The sequence below is a fragment of the Pithys albifrons genome, chromosome 4, assembly GCF_047495875.1.
Source record: "Pithys albifrons albifrons isolate INPA30051 chromosome 4, PitAlb_v1, whole genome shotgun sequence".
NCBI lineage: Eukaryota > Metazoa > Chordata > Aves > Passeriformes > Thamnophilidae > Pithys > Pithys albifrons.
The window spans coordinates 80,602,274-80,626,165 of record NC_092461.1 but is presented as its reverse complement, the minus strand read 5'-3'; the positions used below and the strand labels follow the sequence as shown (position 1 = coordinate 80,626,165).

The 23,892-nt window shown below is 38.6% G+C and overlaps 1 protein-coding gene across 3 annotated transcripts in view; it reads right to left on the bottom strand.

Moving 5' to 3' along the window:
* The window catches only part of ARHGAP28 (Rho GTPase activating protein 28), a 71,936-nt gene that overhangs the window by 8,371 nt on the left and 39,673 nt on the right, over positions 1-23,892 (bottom strand). For 2 of the 3 annotated variants that reach the window (XM_071554781.1, XM_071554782.1), the window contains exons 2-10: positions 21,798-22,000; positions 17,038-17,255; positions 11,501-11,588; positions 9,868-10,025; positions 6,724-6,889; positions 6,521-6,612; positions 5,107-5,184; positions 1,730-1,892; positions 529-611 (exon numbers count right to left, since the gene is read on the bottom strand). In XM_071554781.1, coding sequence (XP_071410882.1) covers positions 529-611; positions 1,730-1,892; positions 5,107-5,184; positions 6,521-6,612; positions 6,724-6,889; positions 9,868-10,025; positions 11,501-11,588; positions 17,038-17,255; positions 21,798-22,000 — 1,249 coding nt within the window. The remainder of the gene's footprint in view (positions 1-528; positions 612-1,729; positions 1,893-5,106; positions 5,185-6,520; positions 6,613-6,723; positions 6,890-9,867; positions 10,026-11,500; positions 11,589-17,037; positions 17,256-21,797; positions 22,001-23,892) is intronic. The other variant, XM_071554783.1, reaches the window with a different exon arrangement.

Sequence of the window (23,892 nt, the reverse complement as noted above, 5' to 3'; positions counted from 1 at the left end):
GCTGTGTGTGTGTATTGGGAAGTAGTTCATGGAAGTGGGCATGGATTTGCAAGGCAAGTAAGCTGAGGATGAGATCCTGATATCTGTGCTACAGATACATGTTTTTATTTTGGACTACTTCTCCAGTCTGGTCCAGTGCCCCGAACGCCCTTCAGTACTGGGAGTGCACTGGCAAGCTCCTTGAGGGCAGCTTCTCATTTCAATTCATCCTGGAGAATTTCACTTATACAGAAAACCCAGAAACTGGACCTTCTTTTTCCAAACTATGCAAACTATGTGAGGAACATGCCTCTTCAAAACGGGTGCCCCAGAATAAATGATGCCCGAGACCCAGCAGTTGACCTCCCACAACTGTTTCTTAATTGCTTGCAAAAGAAATGACACCCAGGGAATTTGAACATATTTTCAAGGAAATTATAAAAACCACAGATGAATACTTTCCTGGTGAATTGCCTGAAAAAAAATGTGTTTCTCATTTAAAAGTCAAAAGCACCACAGATGGCCGGTGATAGCAAACAAAGAACTTACCTTGGCTGTATCTCTGTTGGCTTCAGGCAGCAGCATGACCAACAGATGTAAAGCTTGTAGCTGTAACTTGATCTTGGAGATTTCTAAGGATATGAATAAGTAATATTTTTGAAATCCCAGTTGCAATTGGTTTGTTCTAAAAACTTGTGTGTCAGCAGTTCTAGAAACAGCAACTAGTGCCTGGTTGACACTAGCATGTTTAGGTGTTGATTAACAATAAACTTTTTCCCAAATGTAAAATCAATTTAATGAGTGGGTTTTTCCATCATCTTGGATCTCTGTCACATGGGGAGAAAAGGCTCTATAACCTTCTGTCTCTACATAATAACAAGTTAGTATTTTTCAGTACTAGCTAGTTTCTCTTAGATATCCGTGTATTTGTTATAGGGAATAAATAATTTTATTCTGGTCAGGCACCTCTTGTTCAGTCTTCTCCAAACTGCTTAGCCATCATAACTGCATGCAGCCTGGGACTCACAAGGGGCACACTCAGGTATGTGAAGGTTATAGGAAGAGGTCACCTCCTTCTGCCCTTTAAACTACCTAAAGGAGACACTGCAAACTTGACTGCAACCTTATGTAAAATTCCTCTGTACCAATTTGCCTAATTAATTCAACTATCGTGAAAGTTTCATTCTGTCCTGGCTCAAGTGACTTTACAGTGAAGTCATAGGTATGGCAAGGTACAACTGCATTCTTCCTGGAAGAGAAATGAACAAAATGTACTGAGAATGAGAGACTGTATGTACACTGAAAACAAACCTGACTGCCTGAAGCTTTCTATAATCACACATATCTCTGTACAAATACTCTGACCTCAACATAAACCTTAAGAGAAATAAAATAGATCCAAGAGAATATCAGCTAAAGGACAGTGATTTGAGTTTACCTTGAAGAAATTTTCATTTGTGAAACCTATTACTGGTATGAAGCAGTTATTGAAAAGTCATTGCTTAGCCACTGTTTACTTACAAGTTTCAAATTTTACATTAAACAGTTATGTTGTTTACACAACATGCTTATGCTATTAGTTAAATGCAGACACCTTTTGCCATTTGAAAATGAAATCTTGCAGAAAATTCAAATGTTTTGGCAATGTACTGGGACTGCTTTTCTCTCTCCTCCAGAGAGAGAAAAAAAATGTAATGTCTACTCTTACATTTTATCTAGATCAGTCCATATTAACTCCATTTCCACATACTTTCCACTAGAGTGATGAAAGCAGGCAGATATTCTACTGTGAAGAGCGGGCTTGGGAGTTCTCTTATAAACATTTTCAGCAGTCCTGCTGCATCATTATTTCGTACTTGGTCCCAATCAAAAGTGTCTTCATAAAATTTTGCCTCAAGTTCTTGATGGAGATTCTAAAAGATAAAAGAAATGTTTGGCCTTTAATCATTGTTGCTGACCCGACAGTTTGTCATCACTTCAGGAGTCCCATTGAAACAGTATGCAGGTTTGCACAGCACTTGAACTAAAGTAGCCCTAACACACTGGTGGTCTAGGTATGTACATGTGGAGTTCAGAGCAGATTAGCAAATCAAGTTCCTGAAGATATTTGGCAACCCAAGCTATATTTGGTTTGCTGTAGCTAGATTTCTGCCAGTGACCCATTTGGACCATCAATTTTATGCAATGTCTTAGTTAACTAGGATTAACACAGCTGTTCTTTTTGTTTAAAACACTCTCCAGAAGTTTTGACCCTTAAAAGACATCGGAGTGATGTTTTCTCCTTACTGCCAGTGAACTTGCTAGATAGTCTACTAGCACCTGAATCCATGGGCCTTTAGAAATGGCAATAAATTTGGGTCTTCCTATCTTTAGAAGGAAGCTTTATGTTACAATAATTATGGTTAGATTTGCTAAAATTGCAGGAAAGCAAACATATCAAACTATTACAGTGAGAAAAATCTCCACTTAATGCATAAACCCCCCAAACCCAAACCTCAAAAACACAAAAGAGGTCTAAGAGAGAATTGATGATTATACCAGTTTGGGTTGCCATTTAAACCTCTTGTTCTCCAGTGTCAGGATCTTGCTGCATAACAGAGGTCTGTTTAGTTCTGGAGAATCACTAATCAGTGCTCAACAGGCATGTGTGAATGGGAACTACTCAGCAAGGCTCCGAGTAGGACAGAATTTGACTTCAACCCAGATGACTGTTAGGAAAATGCAAGTTCCTCGAAAAATTGTTGAGTTAAAAAAACTGAAGGACACTATTTTAATATAAGGATATCCATAAATAATACAGCTTTCACAATTATTACTGGTCAAACACTGTCTTATCCATAGGAAGTTTGCTGCTGCTTTTTATTAGATCATTTATAACAAAATATATCTGTACCAAATAGTCAGGTTTCAGATCAAGTTTTTGTCAAATGTACTTGAATATTAGGCAGAAAGTTTAGTCTGTTCAGGCAGAAAAGCTTTAAAAAACGAATTCTATTTACCACATCTCACATGAATGGAAGGAAATTACATATCAAATATGGTCACACATAATGAAGTAGAATGGTTGCAAAAAAGGAAGTAGAAAGTCATTCAGGATTTGGCATATAATGTTACAGTCTCGCTTTTAGTAGCACATTTTACTGGTTGTAATCTGGGCCATCTTGGCTTCCTCTGTATTCACATCGTTTGCACATAATCCATACAAACACGTAGATTAAATTCTCTTCTGGTAACTGACTGGGAAATGTGGAACAGAAATCCTCACCTCATCAAAACCACAAGAGGACAGAAATCTACTCCACATTTTTCTGCTGAGAACTGGGAAAAAGCCACAGAAAAAGAAAGCAAGATTTTTTAAACACAAATATTTTATATATATATATATATATATATATATATATATATATATATATGCGTGCAAACAGGTAAGAATATATTGTATTTTATACACTCAATTCCCTCCATTCCCCAAATACATACTTGTATGTATGCATCTAAGTATTTTTAAAATATGTTTTTGAAATTGTCTTTAAACATAACTGATCCTACACTACACTATCATACATTTTTGTTGCACCAGAGTTTTTTTACAAACCAGATTACACAGGAAAACTTCTATTTATTTCTTTATTCTGTTTTATAGAAGCGCAACCTCTAATCACTTCCATATGACTTTTCTTTCTCCAAACAAGACTGAAATAAAGTTGGAATGCCCTCAAATCATAATGTCATAATAATGTATGAATGCTTTGAAGGATGAAATCTGGATCCACTTTGAAAAAAATCCCCCTTGCTCGTTGGCTTGTTGGACAGACTTAAGTGAAACCAAAACTCAAATAATTTAAAACTTTCATATGGGTAGTTTAACTTACCACCCAGTATAGGAGAGTTAAATATAAAGTCATATCTCATAGCAGCTCCCTAGATATAGGTTATGAAAAAGGACTGAACAAGACATAGTACAGCATATGCAAAGAATATGAAAATAATTGAATTAGAGCACAGCCCTGCTGTGCAATCTCCCTGAAGAGGTTGGAAAGATTTGAGATTGTGTGAAATAACATTTAAGCATTCATATGAAAAAAAGAGGAAGCTGAAAAGTACAGGGCAAATTAGGAGCTTCCTTCTGCAAGATGCAGCACTTTTCAAAGCACTGGGTAATTTTATCAGTGCACAGAGTCAAAGGAGCTGGGATTTTACTGCCTATCTTTGATGTGTTTCACATAATGCTGCTTCTCCTTGTACAGTCATTTTTTATTACCCTGAGACCATCAATGTTTAGCAATCCCCAACATTTGTGTGGCTGTCACAGTGTTGAAACTTCCTGACTCACAAAGCAAGGCTAACTTTCTTGAGCATGAGAAAGTGGGAGTAGAATGCACTATAAATGTTGCTGAAATCAGACCAAAAAAATCCTAGGGGGCTTAAAAAAATGGAAGTATCTGGGAAAGTGGTAGACACTACTAAGCCCCCCCAAAAAACCAAGAAAAAACATCTTGTTTTTCTAATTTGCCTTTACCATCTCCCAAAATCAAGTGAGTCTGAAAAAACAATAGCAGGCATTACCGCCTCACAATGTCAGGTTATTAGGTACCAACTATCATGTGTTCACAGCCTGCAAACAGTCTGTGAAAATGTAGTATGTTAGACAGCCAGCAGTGAACACAGGCCAAATTTCTCTCACTTGGAACATGAAATTGTAAGATCATAGAAGATAAATGAGAAATTAAATGACACAGAGGTTAAAATCACATAGAATAAGATCTTTATCTGATGTTCACTCAGTTTAGCAGTCTGGATTTCTGAAATAAATTAAAACAGAGATAAGATCATGGCAGTTTTGGATGACAGAGATAAACTGAAAGGATCCCACAATGTTTCATGGAGAAAAACTGCATTCAAGATCAAGACTGTGCTTTATATAGAACATTAAGTAAAGCAAAGCCGTGGCCTACATGTTCTGTGATATATTGGTTCCCAGGAACCAATCTGATCTTCCACTGGTAGGAGTAGGAAAGCTGAGCTACACAGACCAGTATTTTTATGCAGTGTGAATTTGCGCCTGTGATGTATTCTTTTACACAGAGTCTGTGGTCCAGAAGATAAAAAACTGCCTCAAGTGTGTACCTTGACTCTGGAGGCAGATCCAGGAACCCGCAGAATTCCTTCAGTTTCCAAACCTGTTTCCTCAAGCTTGCGCAGTAACTGAAAGACAACAAAACAAAATACTCAGAAGGGAAAATATTCAGAAGCACTTAAGAATACTGTGGACTTTTTTTAATGTAGGTATCCTTGAAACTAATTTGAAAAAGATGCATCTCTATGGAATCTGCTCATGGAAACAAGCCAGGTCATGTAAATAAACCTGCCTAATTTGTTCTCCATGTTCCTGACCCTGAAGTAAGGAATATGTAGAGTATGGAAAAATGCTATAGGCCCTTTCATTCTTGACTTGTGAGTTGGCACTGCTATACAAAAATTAGCGCATAAACGTATTAATAAAAGAGCAGATACACAGGGTAAAGCACAATGGTGTATTGAAGGAAAAATAACCTCTGAGAAATGTTTAAGTGTGACCCAAGGAGCACAATGGAAAGGTCCACAGATAACATACATTTCTGGGAACTGAGAACTCAGATTAGAAAATGATCCCAGGATATTTTATTTTGAAATTTCTGTGAATAGAAGAATAAGCTTTCCATTCTAATTCTTTATTAAAAAATAAATATGTTTTCATTTTCCATAATTTTGAACATTGTGGGAAAAAAAATTTCCTAGCATTTAATCATATAGCTCTCGATTTTTACCACCAGATCTGCTTCCTGCCCTGACTTGGATTCTTCGAATTTCCCATGGTATCTTGACAGGTAAGCTTTGGAGATAACTGCAAAGTATATAAATATTCAAGTTGTGTCAGTCTTTCCCCTGAAACTCCACATTACTTTTACTTTAGTCCGTAATTACAGAGAAATTTGTTGTAGTTTTGAGTCTGTGTAAATCTGTGCAATTGCACATGTACTTATGTCTGTGTACATGTCTCCAAGACATCCAATGGATGTCACTGTACCATCAAATGGCTCATATGAATGATGTTTGTCTTGTCATACAAACCTCAACAAGAAGATATCACTTCTATTCTGGAAATTGTAGCTAAATAATACCTATAGTTTGAATTAATGTGAAATTAAAACTCCTGAGACAACTCATGTCTGACATTTCTGCACATATGTAATTTTGCATGGCTCTCTAATTTAATGAAAAAAGGAAACAGAAAGGCATTTGTTTCCTAAAGTTTCCAGTGTGGTTTCTTATAATTCTAATAATCAAAAAAGAGGTCCCCACCATATTAAAAAAAAACCACACTAAAGGAGTAAATTTTGTCTCCTTGTCAAAAGGTTTTCAAACCACAATATACAATCAGACAACCTGTATACACCTACAAGTCTGTAAAATCTGCATGTTATCTGATGACTCTTCTGAGGGTAAATGCAAATGATGCAGAAGCAAATCTCAGTGGCCAAGAAGGCTGAGTTATACTCACTTTTTGGAAGATGAGGGGAACTTTTATTCCAGGAACCTTCTTTTGATCATTCTCCAGCAGTATGGTGAGAGGCACTCCAAAAAGACCACTCTCTTAAAAATAATAACAAACGTGAAAAAGAGGAAACACAGCCTTGTATGCGATTTCTTTGCAATGCTGATTGACAGGGAAGTGGCTGCAAAGGGGATGCCACAGCACAGTACCTCGTCCCCGCACCCTCTCTGTGCGGTTCCTCTTCAGTTCTACCCCCAGTGCATCGTAGAAAGCCGTTAGCTCAATCAGGGAGAGGTAGCGGATCTTCTTCATGTCTTCAGGAGAAAGGTCTCCAACCTCTGTCAGTCCAAACCGGCTTTTCCGAACAATGAATTTCTACAGTAGAGATGGGTTGCATCTTTATTTGTACAAAAATTACAGGAAGGGAATCTACATGTAGTGCTTTGAAAGAGGTGTCCATATACAATAGGAAGTCATGTTAGGGTACATGGATAACTAAAAAAGATGAACTATAGCCCTATATATTGGCCTGGTATGATTACATAGTTTGCGTCCATCTGAACATGTGAGCTTCTGGCTTACTATGTTCTCTTGCAGTTTGACTGGGAAGTGGTGCTGGAGCACCTTCGTGCCTGTACTCCAGCTAGGACAAGTGAGTTACATGCTACTTTTAAACTTTTGCCCTGTTTCATAAGGATGTAACATTTTGCTTTACTTCTGCCTTCTCCAAAATGCCTTGAATGCTGCTGAAATAGCTGACACATTTCATCATGGGTATGGTTGTATATTGATGGTCTGTGTATGTAATAAATCCATGCCTGCTTTGCATAATGCTATTAATTTATGAGATCTTACAGGAGAGTTCAAACTAAATACCTGAGGAAAAACCTAGAAGCAAAATTACTTAGTCCTGTTGCCAATCTGCCAATTTACTGGTATGTTTTATTACTCAAGAAGCATTTAGGCTTAGAAACAGGACTCCCAGCAACTAAGAAATAATTCATCCAAGCAGACTTGAACTGAATGATACTGAGTGATTTGGGGGCATGTAAAGGTGTGGACATGTTTCAGAAACTGCAGTGTCATGGACTAGAGCCAGGAATGTTTAACTGTGACAGACAGATTTGTACAAATGTCAAAAAGAATAAATACCCAGCAGTTTCTGATATAAGTGTTAGACATAATAACAAAGCTATAGTAAAAAATAAGATTTTCAAAGAACTGTGGATCTTTGGTGTTGATTTTTTAAAAAATTTAATTGTAATTTTAAAAATGTTAGTCAGAGGTATAAATAAATAGTATTACAAATCATCTCCTCCCTTTAGGGATCTGAGTGAAACCCCAGCCTTTATTAATGTTTTCTTCTGGAGATTTCAGCCCAGTCCCTCCTTTTTTTTTAAACAAATTTGGACTCATAGGTTTAAAATATGTTTAAATGAAGCCAGTCAAACCAAATAAGAAAAAAGGAAACAAACAAAAAATTTCAAAAGCAAGAGAGTACAAAGGACATCTAGAACACATAGTTTAGGACTTCCTAAATTACATTGCTCATGGTCTTTCAATAGGTGTTAATAATAATTGGGAGAGAAAGAGTGCAAGGAATGGAATAACTAATCATCATGCTGTCTAGGGCATTTTAGGTCAGAATATTCCTTCCCTAGAAAGCAGCAATTCCAGTGTTACCCTTATGCTGTGACTTAATAATGCAACAAAATTTGATGGGAGGACAGTCTCTTGAAGACACATGAAATACTAAAGAATATCTATGCATTTTGGTTCCAGTGATGTAAAAAGTCCAAAAGCAGTCCAAACACAATAAATCTCCTTGAAAATAATAATAATAAATCAGATAGTACATACACTTTTAGTGAGGGAAAAGTGAAAAAAGTATGTTTGTCAAGAAAAACTTCCAAACACTCAAAACTGATTACAAAGGTTGCTACGATGATTTTCCATGGCGGTTGTTTGACTCCTAGGGTCATTATGATGTGATACTGTGGTTAACAGAAGGTTGGGGCTGGGCCTCTTTCTTCTGTCTTGAGTCACAGTTTTTCCAGTGGTTTTTCTTACAAACAATGGTGCATGCAGCACTGAAGGAGGCTGTGCTATTCTGAAATTAGATTACTAATGTTTTGGCTAAGGATCTTGTCTGATATTTTGTGATGTTGTTTCTATGTGGAACTATACAGTATACTCAGATGGGCCTGAAATGCTTACTGACTCACAGTTCTGTAATATCTTCATCTAAGTCACAAGGATCATGGTCCCTCACTGGGGAAATTGTAAGTAACACTACACAGCCATGGTGTTGAGGTGGCTGTCCTGGAAGCTGTGGAACTACTTTATGGCATACAGTATTTCCCTGTGCAGCCCTGTATGCACTATCCATGAAGTTGGTTATGTTGTCAGGCCTGCTCTGGAAAAAGTATGATGTTGCATATTCTTCCATCTAGTCCCATTGGCCCACCACAGGGAAGGAGGGACAGTCCTTCTGAGTGTAGGTGACCTGTTGCTCAGTGTAACCAAACAAGAGGTGATTTTTCTGCTGAGGGCCATTACAATGAGTCATTATGGGAAAAAACAAAATACCAGCAGATGAAGTAAGCCAACATCAACAGCTGTGACTGTTGATTTCATTCAGAATCTGTCTGTCTGTAATGACCTGTCATATTTCTTGTGTACTCTTCTGAGCTAACAAATATTTCAACTACAGTGCAATACCAGCATTTTCTGAAACTAATCACTTATTAATCCACAGATCCATGATGTTCAATGTGGCATCTTCTCTTCCCCCTTTGTCAGCAGTTTCCCTGCTCTGTCAATTGCAAATTGTCTGAGCTGTGGCTGAGAACAATTTGTGTGTGTATGTTTGTTGCAGTAAAGTCCAAAATCATGATGAATGCAGAAATACCCTTACTTTCCACAGGACACCAAATTATTCCCACAGACAAAAACCCCGAAAAACTAAGACAAAATAAATCACAGGGATTTCACACAAGTTACATAATCTACTTTGTGTCTTATCTTTCAATAAGGAAGCTTACTTCTGCATCTCAGTTTCTTTTTCCTTGGTAGAGTATGAGATGGACAAATGAATAATTCTCAGATAACACACATATTCATTCACCTTTGATGAGTACAAGTAAAGACCTGACTTAGATAGCCATATTACTTTGGTGCTTCTCTGGGGCTCAATTACAGGCAGTAGGCAGGCACAGCAGGCAGTCTCTACAAAGCATATATCTGAAAGGACAGTTAATGTATCTTAACAGACTCCAGTGTGCCAGTGTATAAAGCAGGAAATTGGTGTGTTAAAGAAAGCAGTGGAGGAAATATGTCGAGAACAAACTTACAGGCAAAGTCAAGTCTTCCTTTTTGAACCTCTGATTTTTCGGCCACTCTTGGGTTTTTGGAAGGATCATAATGGATTCTGAGAAAGAGACCTCATAGGAGAGCTCTTCTGTTGTGGAAGGGGTGCCTTTATCTAGTCCGCAGTCCAGACAGCTATTAGCTGAAAACAAGGGAAAGTACATAGGAATGCTGAATATATGATTGCATTCAGTACAGAGACATTAAAAAAATGAACCAAGATGACAAAAATCTTGAGAAAGTAATAAAGGAAGTGCTTCAAAGAGGAGTTTCAGTGTAAACCACAGCATGTTCCTGTTTTGTCTGGAGGAAATAACCCCTTAGAAATAAAATCCCTATTTTCATTTTAGATTATTTAACTTGTTGCTTTTTGTGAGAAAGATAGTCAAGCTGGAACTTCCTGTTTATCAGGAATACCAAAGTTTTTGTATTCTGTCCTTGTCTATTGAGGCCAGTAAACTATGGTGGCACTAGTCTAATGAACAACTAAAAATAAAAGATCTTGACAGAAAAATGCTGTTGACACAAGTTCTTAGGTTACTGATGACTTATTGACAATCATAAGACATTGTACATATATTTTATGTGGCCACATACATATGTTTCTCATATTTGCTAGTTTTGCTGTGTAGCACTCAAACAGGACAAAATGTACAATTTCCCAGTTTGAAAAACACTATATCCACTGACATTTATGGTAGATACTGTGAAGTGACTTATTGCTCTTTTCTAAAATTTAGTCACCTCCTGAAATTAGCAGGTGTCAGAGGAAAATTTTTGAAATCGGTTCAGTTAAGGTCAGAAATATGCTATTGTAATGAAGTCATTTAAGATGTTTTCCATCTCTCCTTCCACCCTGGGACCTGGGACCACAGACTGTGCAACTGGTTCCCCATCTGTTCCAGTACAACTGCTTGAAGAGTAGAAGTATCAGGGGAGCAGCTTTTAGGCACCAAGGAAAGTGTCTGTGATACTACACACAGGGATAAAGGGACTAGTTTAGAAACTCAGGTTATTAATATCCCCCTAGTTAAGGCCTGAACAATGGTGATGAGAAAAGCTTTCAAAATAAAAGATGGACATTCTCATGGAAGGTTGCTGACAGTTATCCAGACACTAAGTAGAGAAGAGCTATTATTTTCATTAGGAGTGCCAGTCACTGTCAGGGCAAAGTATTTAAGGGATAACACCACTAGTATAGATCAGAATAATAGGGCAGAACCAGGAAAATGATACATTTCTAATACTGCAATACTGGAGAAATGTGGAGGAAATATGCATCTTTCTTGTCATGATTTTGCAGCAAGAAAATACACTGATGACATATTTTGGCCAAGTTCTGCAACATTCTGTTTAGCGACTATTTTTACAATCCCAGACTTTCAATGATCAGTATTTTTGTATGCCTCAAGGGCAGCAGTCTGTGCCTGTACAGCATTAGTCTTTATTAGGAACTTTGGTTCCTGCATGACAATAAGCTGACAAGGATTTTAAGGAAATACATGCAGCACTGACCCAATATGAAGGAGTGGACTAACCCCTGAACCACAAAAGGGTCTTTCTGTCTATCATTTTCACAGGAGGAAGTGAACACTGGTTACATATTGTCATACTCACAGGTAACCGATTTCCAAACTGGCTTCTGCCCAGGAAGCTGGATACCATTAGAAGGAACTGGTGACACTGGAACTGTCTCAAATGTGAGCTGATAGGCAAGGAAATATTATCAGACTGAAGTGAAGGTAAAAGTCGATGGACAGAAACTGCTACAGTTCAAGCACAGTGTATCATTCTCAGCGGACGCTTTTGACAAGCTAAAACAACCTGTTGTGATTCTCCAGAGTCTATTTTTCATAGCCAAGCCTGAAAATTAATCTTTCCCAGCCTGCACAGACTTGGATCATGTTGAGGTCAGTAATATTGCAGCTTGCTCTGCCTAATGAGTCCTGTCCTATGTAATGACTGAAATTAGCTAGGTAAATTGCTGCACAGAATTATACTAATCAAAAGACCCTTGTCAAATTGGAATTCATCCTGATTTTAATCATTTTGGCCACAAATCTTTTTGAAGACTCCTTGACACATGTTGAATATCTGCTGTTCCCAGGCACCTGTCAGAAATCACGCTGTTTGGTACCTTTTGTGATTTGGGCACCAGCAAGTTATTTACAGATTTCCTCCCAAAGGTTATATGCTAACACTTTTATCAGGGAACTGAAAAAAAAACAGTTTGAGGGAACAAAGAAATTTGCTATACTCAAAGTAATTTCCTTCCACTCCAGAAATCATTCTGCACTGCAGAGAAAGGGCCTGGTGGCCCAGGGGGTGACTTCAAGCAGTGTCACCTCTTATTGGCAGCAGAATTTTGGTTTTGTTCTTAGCAGTTTTATGACTCATAAAGACATCTGACTTACTGTATGTACATGCAGCAGTAGCAGCTTATCTATGTGTTCTTGGGTACAAAAAACCCAAACAACCAAACAAAAAACAAGGTCAGAAATTACAGAAATTATCTGAAGGTTACTTAGTGAAAATGACTACAATGTTCCAAACTTGTATTTTTTTCTGCTATCCTTTTCATCCTTGTGGGAGCCCTTGGAACCCATGCCTTTCTGAAACCTGCTGGCTCACCCTCCCTGAGCCTGATGGAGCAGATCTAGTTTTCCAGCTGAACCTGCAGCTGAGAGCACCCACGAGGCCTCAATACCCACTGTTTAAATTGCTTTTAAAATTGCTAAATTGGCCGTTTGTCAACAAGCAGCAATGCCTCTGGGCAGAAATGTTGTCTTTCCCATTTGTAGCCAAGGTACAGGATCAGGCTGTTGAAAATGTCACATATTTAAAAGACAAGTAGCTTTTCCAACTGGAAGCCTGAAATAATGTTGCAGTTGTTTTATTCCGTCTTATCCTCTGAGCTATTTGTGTAACAAAGTCAAATGTATCATGAATAAAATCTCTCCTGAGAGAGTCCAATGAACGTCCTGCAAACTTGATAGCAAACAGGATTTGAGTCACATGGACTTCCTTTGCCACAAGACTGTAAGGACCATTGATTTTTTTAAAAGGAGAACTGCAGGATGCTTTTATGATAAAATCCCACAACATTTATGCAAAAAACTTCAGGACATTAAAAAGCACTATAAATTTCAGGTGGGAGTATTGAAGTGGAGGGCATGGTTAAACTTTCCTCAGCAGTTTGGGAAAATCAACCATAAAAGTAGTTATGCTTCTGCTTAAGATCCAGATCGAGAAATTAATGGTAAACATTAACAACTGGCTCATCTACTTTCAATGCTCAAAATGTCTGACTCTGTGAACAGTGTTCAGAATAGATTTACAGTGAGTCAGGTTTATTAAGGAAAAAAATACTTCCAGCCTTGTTACACGGGAGAAATCAATCGTGAAGCACCTGCAGTAACTCGTTCCCGCAAAGCACGGCAGAGCCAGCAGAAGGGAGCAGACAGCACACCTCTGTCTTGCACCCAGCAGGGCTTGCAACAGCCTGCAGGCTGCTCTAGCTCGGGGCAATTGAATAATGCAGACCGTGCACTGTATCAGGAGCAGACAAAATGTTGTATTCTCAGTCTCTTTTTCCAGCTTCCACAGTGAGAGTGTAAAAAGAAGCCAAATCTATGCCCCTTTTGTGAAAGTTTCTTCCTTCTCCCTCACTTTACTTTTTTAAATCTTAGCAAAATCTGATTAAAAGAAAGGGAAGACTGGGAATAAAACCTTTTTAAATGCATGAATTTTAAAGATCCAGATTGTTTCTGTAGTATAAGACTTTTTAAAAACTGTGGAAGATCTTGTCTTAATGAATGCAAAAGACCAAGAGTCAAATTGTGTCCTTAACTAAAGTGGGACAGCTTTATTCATTTGGCTAGGGCTCCAGTGAAGGCAAGGTTTCTCATACCCTGATTTCTGACCGAAAGTGATTAATCAGACATTAAAAATGAGCTGACTGTTTACTGCCACAATGTACACAGAAATTTCCAACGGGAAGAGAAAATCAGAAGAGCAAGGAGAAGATGGAGATGAGGTAGACAGTTCTTTAGCAGCTACTTGCACAGTAGAAGATGTAAAACCAAATCATTGGAGCACCAAAGCTACCAAATTCTATTGTCAGCCCTGCAGCTAAGGGAAATAAAGGCAGAGGAGGATAACCTTATAGTTCTGGTCAGGAGACAATTTGCCAATGCTTTGAATATATTCATATTTCCAAACACTGTCATTACAAATCCCTTTTCATGCAAATACCTCTGGGTTAGTGATTCTTCTTTAATTGGGTCATGATTTTCTCATGCACTGCTAAAGCAAAATGCTTCTAAAAAGTCTTTCAGTTTCAGTTGATCACAACCTGCAGAGTTGGGCTGTTAATGAGCATGATGTTTCATTCCCTCCAATAACAAAATCAACGTGTGTATGTGTGTCCATTTGTATTCTGCTCTTGATTTTTCTAGGGTTTGAGCACTAGCAATGCTGATGGGTTCTGATGGAAGCAGCAGGGTACTAGCAGTAAGGAAAATCAGGCCACTGTGATTAATAAACCATCCAATTTAAAACTCGGTAGTGTAGCTGTCGGTCGAGTCTGCAAGCTGTAGACCTGTCTGAAGCAGTACAAAAGCACCTAAGCTGGGACAGGCTGCTCTAACAAGGTATAGCTCTTGCAAGGGTGAGTACCAAGGGGGTGGCATTTTGCCCCCAGGGATCATGGCACCTTTCCAGGATAGGCAACAGAAAAAAAAAAGCAAGCCACCAAAGAAAACTACCAAACAAAAAGAGAAATGCCTTCATTTCCTTTTATTTTAGTCCACTTCGTCTGTTTAGGGAACACTCCTGCCCTGAGGAGATGGACCTCAAGGCAGGACGACCGAAAAAGCACTCTTAGCTCTGTTGACTCATGCAGAGGCTGGCCACCAGGCAGTACTAGCGAAAAATCTAGCAGGCAGGGTTTTTTTCAGAATAGAGAGAAAAAACTAGGGCAAATCTATCTTTCTCTTCCTCACTCCAGATGCCAACTATTTATGCCTCTTTAGTGGTCCCCTAAATCTCATCTCAGGTGACCCTACCAAGCTAATCATCTTTCCTCTCATGGTTAGCCATAGAAGAGAGTAATCCACTCTGTGACCCATCCCTCTAGGCTCTTGCAATTCTTAGGCCGTTGGGAAGAAGGTGTAAATCCATCCTCCTAATGGGGAGGATTATATAGTTATGTGAAACAATTAGCGCTGTTTTGCTGTTTGCAGAACGTTTACCTCTTCCCTTCCCAAATGAAAGGCAGGATGGGGAAAACAAAAGTGCATGTCATTTCAAGCAGTTTCCTTACCAGCCTCTCTCCAGCAGCTGGGCTGAAAAGATTTGCCCCTCCCCGTCCTCTGTCGCTCTTTTCTTTTCTCTGGGTTGTTTTTAATACAGATCTCTTTCCTAAACTGATTCGTCGCAAAGATTCACCGGCAGCTGTAGCGCCGTACCCAAAGGGGCAGCAGAGCTCGAGGGATTGCTGATACTCCCTTACAAAGACTGCTTGGGAAACCCTTAGGTCGGGAACACAAGCTCTCCTGAAGTGTGTTTATTCCTGAAGAGTTGGTAATTAGGACAAAGTTTCTAAATCCCATAATAAGCAGAAGAGATGGGAGCAATGGTCAATAGGAAAACAGAAAGTGTATTGGGAACCCTGTAAACTTTTAGAAATATCTGTTTCACAGTCCATTGGAGGGAGGTCATGGTATGCTCTGCAGTTGCATTTGTGCATCTGTGTTTAACATTTAGGTAAGCACTTGCAGAACTGCATATTTTTGTGGGAAGAAGACTTAGAACACTTAATTACTTATCTTTTAGACTTTAAAAATGCAGTCCTAGAAAGTGAACTGAATTTCACAGGAGGTAAAAAAGTATTTTGAAGGACAATTGGCTCTGAAGGTCCAAATTCCTTTAGCACATGAAACACGTTAAAGTTTACAGATACTTGAATCGGAAGTGTGCTGATCTAATTAGAAGAATGATCAGCTTTTTAATATTCATGCAAACATGTCTGATGATTTCTCATGAAAGAAAATCTGCCCACAGGAAACTACTGGATTCTTCTGGATCTATTTGTTGGATGTGTGCAAGAGGTTCAAAAGAATCCAGATACTTAATCTGGGGACAAATAAGTTAACTTTCTGGACATTATATCTTTTAAATTTTAATATAACTATGCAGCTACAATTTTGTTTCCCATTTTTTTTTGTTTAAAGTTAATCCAGTATGCCAAGCCTTAAGGAGAAGGTAGGACAAAGAGAAAAGGATTAAGCAATATTATAATGAAAAAGTTTCTTGGAGGTTTTTTTTTTTGCAAAAACTTGAATATTAATTTCAAAGACGAGATATGGCAAAAACTTTAATATTAATTTTAAAGGTGAGATTGTGAGCTTATTGGTGGCTCCTATTTAAGATATAATGAGTGACAAATATAAAATCATGTGTGTTGCTTTGAGCATTGGACTAAACTCAAACAGTTGACTGCATTCACCAAAATCAAAATATGTCCTGATAGGAATTGGTGCACTTAAAGCTATCCTCAGGGAAAAGCAGATGAAACCACCAGAGGTAATGCTCATTTCTGAAGTCATGAAGCAAATGAACAGTTAATAGATTTTCATTTGTTACATAAGTGAAATGTAACTGACAGTGTACGAGTTGCAATTATGGTGGCAGGTGTTTAATTGCTTATGCATATTTGAACCTCAGTTGCTTCATTAAAGAAGTTTTACTTCACCACTGAGACTGCTGAGTAAATAGCAAGTATCCCCAAAAGCCATCAAAAATTTGAAAAGCTGCCAAGAGTAACTCACTAATTTCCAAAAAAAATAAAGGAGTAAATGTTCTTGGTAGGAGATTGCAGGAGGAAGGCTGGTAACAGATACAACATTATGTTACAGGTTTGTTGCAGAACTGCGTTCCATCTGTATTGTATTGTATTGTATTGTATTTGGTTTCTTTCTTTCATCTAAAAATGTAGTATATGGAGGATTAAAACTCTGGTCTTAGGGTCAGGAACTGCTACTGGCTGGCTGTACATTGTCAGCAGAAAAGGGTTTCTGCCTGGCAGAAACTTTGGTAAGCTACTTGCAAATTGCATAAAAATTATGATCAAAGGCATTCACTGGGATACTTACAGAAGAGTCATTGGTGCCAAAGATGTCTCGCACATCCCGGACTGTGTGCTTGTTCTTCTTCCTCAGGGTCTGAGTATAGGTGTTGTACCTCTTCTGTACGGCAGCAGCTTGAGTTCTGGTCAGAGTGGACAGCAGAGCTTGGCCATCCTCCTCTTCGGCTCCAGAGATCAATGTAGATAAACCTACATCTTGCAGCCATTCTGCCTCCAGCTCCCCTTCTGTGGAGGAAGAGAGGGTATTACCAGGCCTGTCCACGCAGCGAGAGGGGGCTGAAGGAAAGGAGTTGGCATGCCATAGTCTTTACCTTGACAGCACTCCAGTGCTAACCTTTCTTGGGCCACAAGTGCAAATTAAGTTAGTTTTGCTAACATGCTCTCAACTTCCAGTGTGTCAGCATCTGCACAGGAGAAGCTTATGAGAAGAACAGAAGAGGCGTTTCTAGCCTGTGCCTCAGCATATGTGTGTGAAAAAGGCAACAGAATAGCTAGCCTGACACAGCAAGGTCCCTAAACCCCAATCCCTTGTTTAAGAGCATAAATCCTCTCAGTTACCATTTATACCATGCTTACTATTTGTAGCAATACTGGATAAAGCCCTGTGGCTGACAGAATTTAAATTGATATTTCAATTCAAATAAAAATATTGAAGACATGTATACAACAGAATAATGTATTTGCACACTAACAATGGAATTTGAGATGCCACAGGGTCAGCTGGTAGTCAGACACCTAGAGAAGAACCCACAGTGAGTGAAGGGTGATGTCCAACTAGTCCAGTTAGCTTGGTTTGAACAAGATGATTAAGAACCAGAGCTGCTCACTAAAGAGCAAGGTTCAGGAAACGGTAGGTATCAAAGATGTCAGGTAGGGGTGGAAGATGCAAAAATAGCAATCCTTGCACATGAGGTATCATCTTAATTTCTCATAGTTAAAGACTCACTAATGCTGTACACCTCAGCATTTCTTGTTATCATAATTAGTGACTATTATCTTCTTGAATCCTACTTCTCAATTGGTTCAACACTGCAACCAGTCCCATAGTGATGTTTGCTGTGTGAAAAGTTGTTTTCTATCCTGGCTTTATTGGACACAGAAGAAGCTTCTGGCATCTTTTCACAGAGCCACACCAGCAGTCCCTCCATTACCCAAACCAGTCTAAGCAAATTCAGTACAGGTTTTCAGCTTGCTACCTGCCACATTAAATGAATATGTCTTGTCATTACTGGGCTAGGAGAAGCTCCCAATCTGCCTTCTCTGAATCCTTTAGTAATTTTAAATTTCTCTGTCATTGCTTTTTTATTTTTCTGCTTTTTAAGGTAAACAGTCACAGTCTTTTAAAAATCTCTCATCACATAAGAGATTTTGAGGTCCTTCATTTCAGTTTTGTGAGCAATCCTAGCTCAGCAGTATGCTGCTTGAGACAGAACAGTAATTTCATTCCAACTCTGACTGAAGAAGAGGTACTACGAGTAAACATGTCAAACAGGAAATGGATTAATTTGCAGCATGTTCTATAAAACAACTGGTCAATGCGCTTATTGTTCTTGTGCCAGTGCTGGTCTTAATGGCAGGTTGGTATTTCAACTCTCCCTTTATTGCCTCTTCTTGACATCAGAATGCAGGCTGATTGATGGACACCAGTTTGCTGCACTTTGGCAGTTAGATACACAAAAGAGAAAATTACAGGACAGGGCTGTAGGGACAAGTGAAAGCATCTTACGCATGTGCCATCACTGACTTAATTGTTAACTGGCCTGCCTCTTTACAAAGCTCTACAAAAATAGCTGCTTCTAAAACCCTTGCTCTGTGTTAGCCAGGGGTGTGACCAGCACTGTATCCCGTGAAACAGCTTGTCTCCGCTCTTATCCTTTCTGTATCCACAGACAGGATGACAGAGTGTTCCCTTCCCATCTTTGTAAGCTTTGAACCAATAATTCTCTTACTCTCCTCCCTCTACTTTCTAAGAAGGTCTCTTCTCATTCTTGTGTGCTGTTGTTGAAGCCATATCTGTTCATGTTTCAGTTTTTAAATTATAGTCATTTTGGCTTTTGTCCTGACATTCTTTCCAAGTGCTGAGTTTTTAATCAAACCTGGGTTTCATGATACTATGAAAAATAGTAAGGCAGACATGAAATTCTGCCTGCTTACCACTTATTTTCTCTGGCTTTTAGCCTTTTCCTGTTCCAAACACTCAGAAACAATAGACTAAGAAATAGCAACAGCAATCAGAGCAGTAAAACCATCAAAGAGAAGAAATTTATGCATTAAAAATCCCTCAATGTTTTATGACACAGAGGTTTTAAATACAGGTTAAGAAACCCCGATGTTGTTTTACATAACATTATTTTGGTAGTGTTAGCTACTTATACAGCAGGGTCTTGATACTGTGTTTGATTCTGCTCCACCAGAAAACAAACAGATAATCGAGAGGGTAATTCTCTTTTTCTCATGGAGATTGCTAGGAAAGAGGTGTGCCTTGCTTTGAATTTCAGATACAGCCTGAAATAACTCACAGATATAACTTTAAACAACACACAACATTCCAGCCTAGAAACACAAAGTTATAAAGCAGTTCGACACATCACAGACATCTTAAATACCCCATGAATTCCTCCTCCCCCACATTTTTGCCTCTTGTGTCACTTGTTATGATCTTCTGTTCTTTTTTGACCATATTTACTAACATCAACAGAGTAAATGTGCTGTTGCATGCCCCTTGAATGTGCCATCTGGTAAATACACTGTGGTTTTGACAGTATCAGTGGTGTCTGGCTGCTGTCACCCTCTGGCTTCCTTCTTAAGGATCCTGCATCTCCTTCTCTCAAAGGTTGATGAAGATTTGTTTTTATTTTACCCTGAGGGTTTTTACATTGATTTCACAAGGTATTATCCTATTAGGTCCTTAATAGAACTCACTATTATTTCCAAGATTTATAATCCCAAACTGAATATATTCCTGATCTTGATGACTAGGATAAACATTGCCCAGTTGTGTATGAGTGCACGTGAAAAAAAACAAACATACATATACATATATATATATGTATATATATGTTTAACAACAATATGAAGGTAGATGAAGTGTGGAGATTTATTTCATTCTGACTTGCAGTCTCATTTTTAATTCAGTACAGAGGGGAAAAAATCAGTTCAGCATAATGAGGTGTAATCAGGCAAAGGGTAATACAGGACTGCAGCACAGTTTGGGCTGTTGTGAAGATTTAGTTCAGCAGCAATGAAGCTGATGGAAAACTTTCTGGAAAATGAGCTCCTGTATTGTCCTGTCCTACTAACTTACCCAGCTTGGTAACTCACAGACTTGTGACATTCCCTGATGGTGCAGACAACTCAGAGACACCTGTCAGTTCATGCTGAGAATTGCGTGAAGGAGACAGCAACAGGTTCACAACCTCTTTCCAATGTCTCCAGGTTAAAGAGTATGATCAGAAAAGAATTTTCCCAATATGAAACAAAGGAGTGCAGTTTGGATTTAAGCTGACTGACCATAACCCTCCTAGCAGACCAAGATACCCGGTGATCTGGTCTTCTTCCTTAGCTTCCAAGAGAGCCCTACTGGGAACTGGTGAGTGGGAGGTGTTTTCCCTGGAAACAGTACATGGTTGGAGTTAGATACCTCAGTGTAGGTTACTTACCATGACTGATTACCTATTTGGTTGCTTAATAAAGTAGTACTTCCCCCCCCCCCCCCCCCTTACACCATTCTTCCTGGTAGCAGAATTAATGACATCCCATTGCATGTCAAGGTAAAAAAAACACATCATCACTTGTGTTAATAATTGTATGGAAAGAACACACCATTGTTTCAAAATCTATTCCCAGATCAGCAGTTACCAGACTAGTAGCCATGAGCCACAAGATGTTCTCCAGGAAGAGTTACCAGTTGGGTCATGACCTCAGAAGAAATTTGAATTCATCCCACAGTAACACCTGGTATTTTGTGTTGCACAATATAATGCTTTTGCAAATGGGGTCATAACTGGGAAAAAATGTGAGCTGTTGTTCTACATGTTATCAAACTATCTAACACAAAGCTGCATTGCAACAAGCCAGCACAGCCTATTACGTATTTTTCCAAATACGGTACAAAACAAGAAAGGGGAAAACATTAGGATAACAGAATGAGGTAGTAAGACCTTCAGGATATGTTGTGTAAGAGACTGATGAATTTGGTCAGGTGGAGAGTCCGAATGATGTAGGCATCCATATATTCAGACATATCTGAACTAAACTCTAAACTTTTCTTGAATTGTATCTAAATTGGGCAATCTCATAGAAACAGACAGCTATCAAATTCCTGATAGCACTAAATGATACATAACAAAAAAAAATGCTTCAAGATTTTAGGACCTTCTGCATTATATCCTACCAAAAGCCAGAAAATTTAAAACTCCAGCATATTGAATGAACCGCTTTTGCTTTAAATATTTTAGTTTAATGCTGGAGATTTAGTTTCATTGAGTGTCTCTCTATTCTGAATTACATTGTAACTGTTCTCCTGAAGCACAAATCAAATCAATGCAAAAACCCCTTACTTCAGAATTTAATAACCAGATACAGTGCATAAATCAGAATGAATTATTATTTCTTTGGAGTGATTGACTGTGATGTCCAGCAGCGATCTTAGACCCAGCCTAGTACTTTTGCTCATACGGAGTGACACAAGAAAGGAGATCAAGGCATGATTCTTTAGGGAGGATGCAAAGCCAAGGTATAAGGAAGAAGTGGTGTTTGTGTGCTCACCATCAGCAGGTTTGAATTCTAAGAGTGTTGCTTCTTCAGCTCTATCTTCACTGCTCTCCTTGATGTTCTCGACTTCACACCAAAAGTCCTCCATGGAAGTGCTGTCCATGGAGGCTTGCGAATTGGAGCGACTGAATGCAGGAGGAGGTGCTGACTCGTTGGAAAGCATCCTGTTAATTCTTCGACAGCGAGGGAGGGACTTTCTGAAAAGAGACAGAAATAAAATTACCGTTCTATTACGCCAACTGGTGCCATGCAGATGGAGCAGGCAACTAGGGCTTCATCTGTGACTGTACCAGGAAAGAGCGAACAAGATTTCAGAGGCCAAGTACACAGTTCTGGTAATTGTCATGATCTCTGTTGCTCAAAACAATTATGGCTGGGCATTTATTTTGCATCTAATAATTTATCTGTTTAATGTCCTTTACTGTCCCTCACTGTTTTCTACTCAAGAGAATGACTCAGGAAATGCAATTTCTATTTCTAATACTGATATCCATCTAATGAGACACTGGAAAACTATTTTAACTTCTTTGCTCCTCTTTCTATCCCTTCTTGTTTTGCTCCCTGGCTGAAATGCTTCAGTGCAAACTTCTCTAGGGAAAAATAATCAGACATGAAAACCCTGATGTATTTTACAAACTTACATTGGCTCCAGAAAACAATTCAAAACTTAATATTTTACTTCAGAGGAATAATTATCTTTTATTTGAAAACCCTTTAAAAGATTTTTTCTCCTTAAATTAAGCTAAAATAAATTTTAACAAAATTTGAATTGAAACACTATATTCTAGGTCAGACAGAAGGTTTAGATCACAGGTTCAAAAAAAATTGCAGTTCACTAAAAATCAAGTTTCAAGCTAAGATTCAATACAGTGATTGTATTAAAACAAAGTTTGTTCCTTACACTTTTGTTCTTATCTTTTACTACTGTAAGTACTTGCAGCTGAAGACAGCTACACAAGTTCATCCAAAACTTTATACAACACCCACCACAAAAGTCTCATCTGACTTTGCTCTTTTGCATTATTATGGCTACAATACCCTAAACACCTTTTGTAAGTGTAATTGTAGTAGATACAGTAATCAGTAATAATAACCACAAAAATATTTATAATATTTATAATTATAAAAAGGAGTTGGAGGTAACAAAATTATGGCAGAGAGTTAGACTACAGGAATTAATGGAAAATTCTGTCAATAAGGTCTTCTGGCCTTCACTTATCTGAATTAATTCAAATGCAGTTTCCCTTTCTCTTCCTTTTCTGCATGGCATGATTCTGCCAATATGCCTTTGTTTAAAAACACAGGCAACACTTTTACTCCACTAAAAAACCCCAAATGTATTTCCTTTACAGTATTTCCCTCCATGTCAAAGTTTTGGTACTGGATGTATAAACAATATATTATTTAATAAAGCTGACTGAGCACACTTTTCCTCTTTGTGCTGCTGCTTTTGCTTCATGCTTCCTTGCCAGTGAAGGGCTAGCTGCTTTCTTGAGGCTCCTGGAGATTCCTTGCTTGATCTGGGTAGTTCCTTCTGGGTTAGGTCTGAGTCCCAGGTGTGGTGGAAACAGTGGAGCACATGAAATCTAGCTTCGGACGTGAAACCCCATGAAAGGGAAAGCTCAGGCCTTTGCCTCTTTTTGAACACATGCAGGTGTAATATGGATGATTCAGCAGCCAAAACTGCCCATTTACTCTTGCAGACCTGCTGGAAAGCAAAGCTTTGTGATGGTTGACAAGATTGCAGCAGCAGAAAACATGCTATGGGGCTGTGGAGACACATTCTCCAGGCAGAGAAGTGCTATCTTCAGTTTTTCTCCTTTTCCCCCTCCTACACAGAAAACGATTGTTTACTTTAAAATACAGTGATGAAACTGTTACTGTCTTAATAAAAACAAGCCACAGTCAACAAATCTGAGAGGAATTTGTGACACAAGTGTGGTTAAAGCTATTTGAGTACCTTCCACATAGCTTCCCCTCTGAGGAAATGTGAATGTTTCAGTTGGCTTTTATTTGAAAAGTCTCCGATGATTGGGGTAGCTGATAAATTATAAGCACTGGAATTATGTATTCTGGATATGTTGGCCTC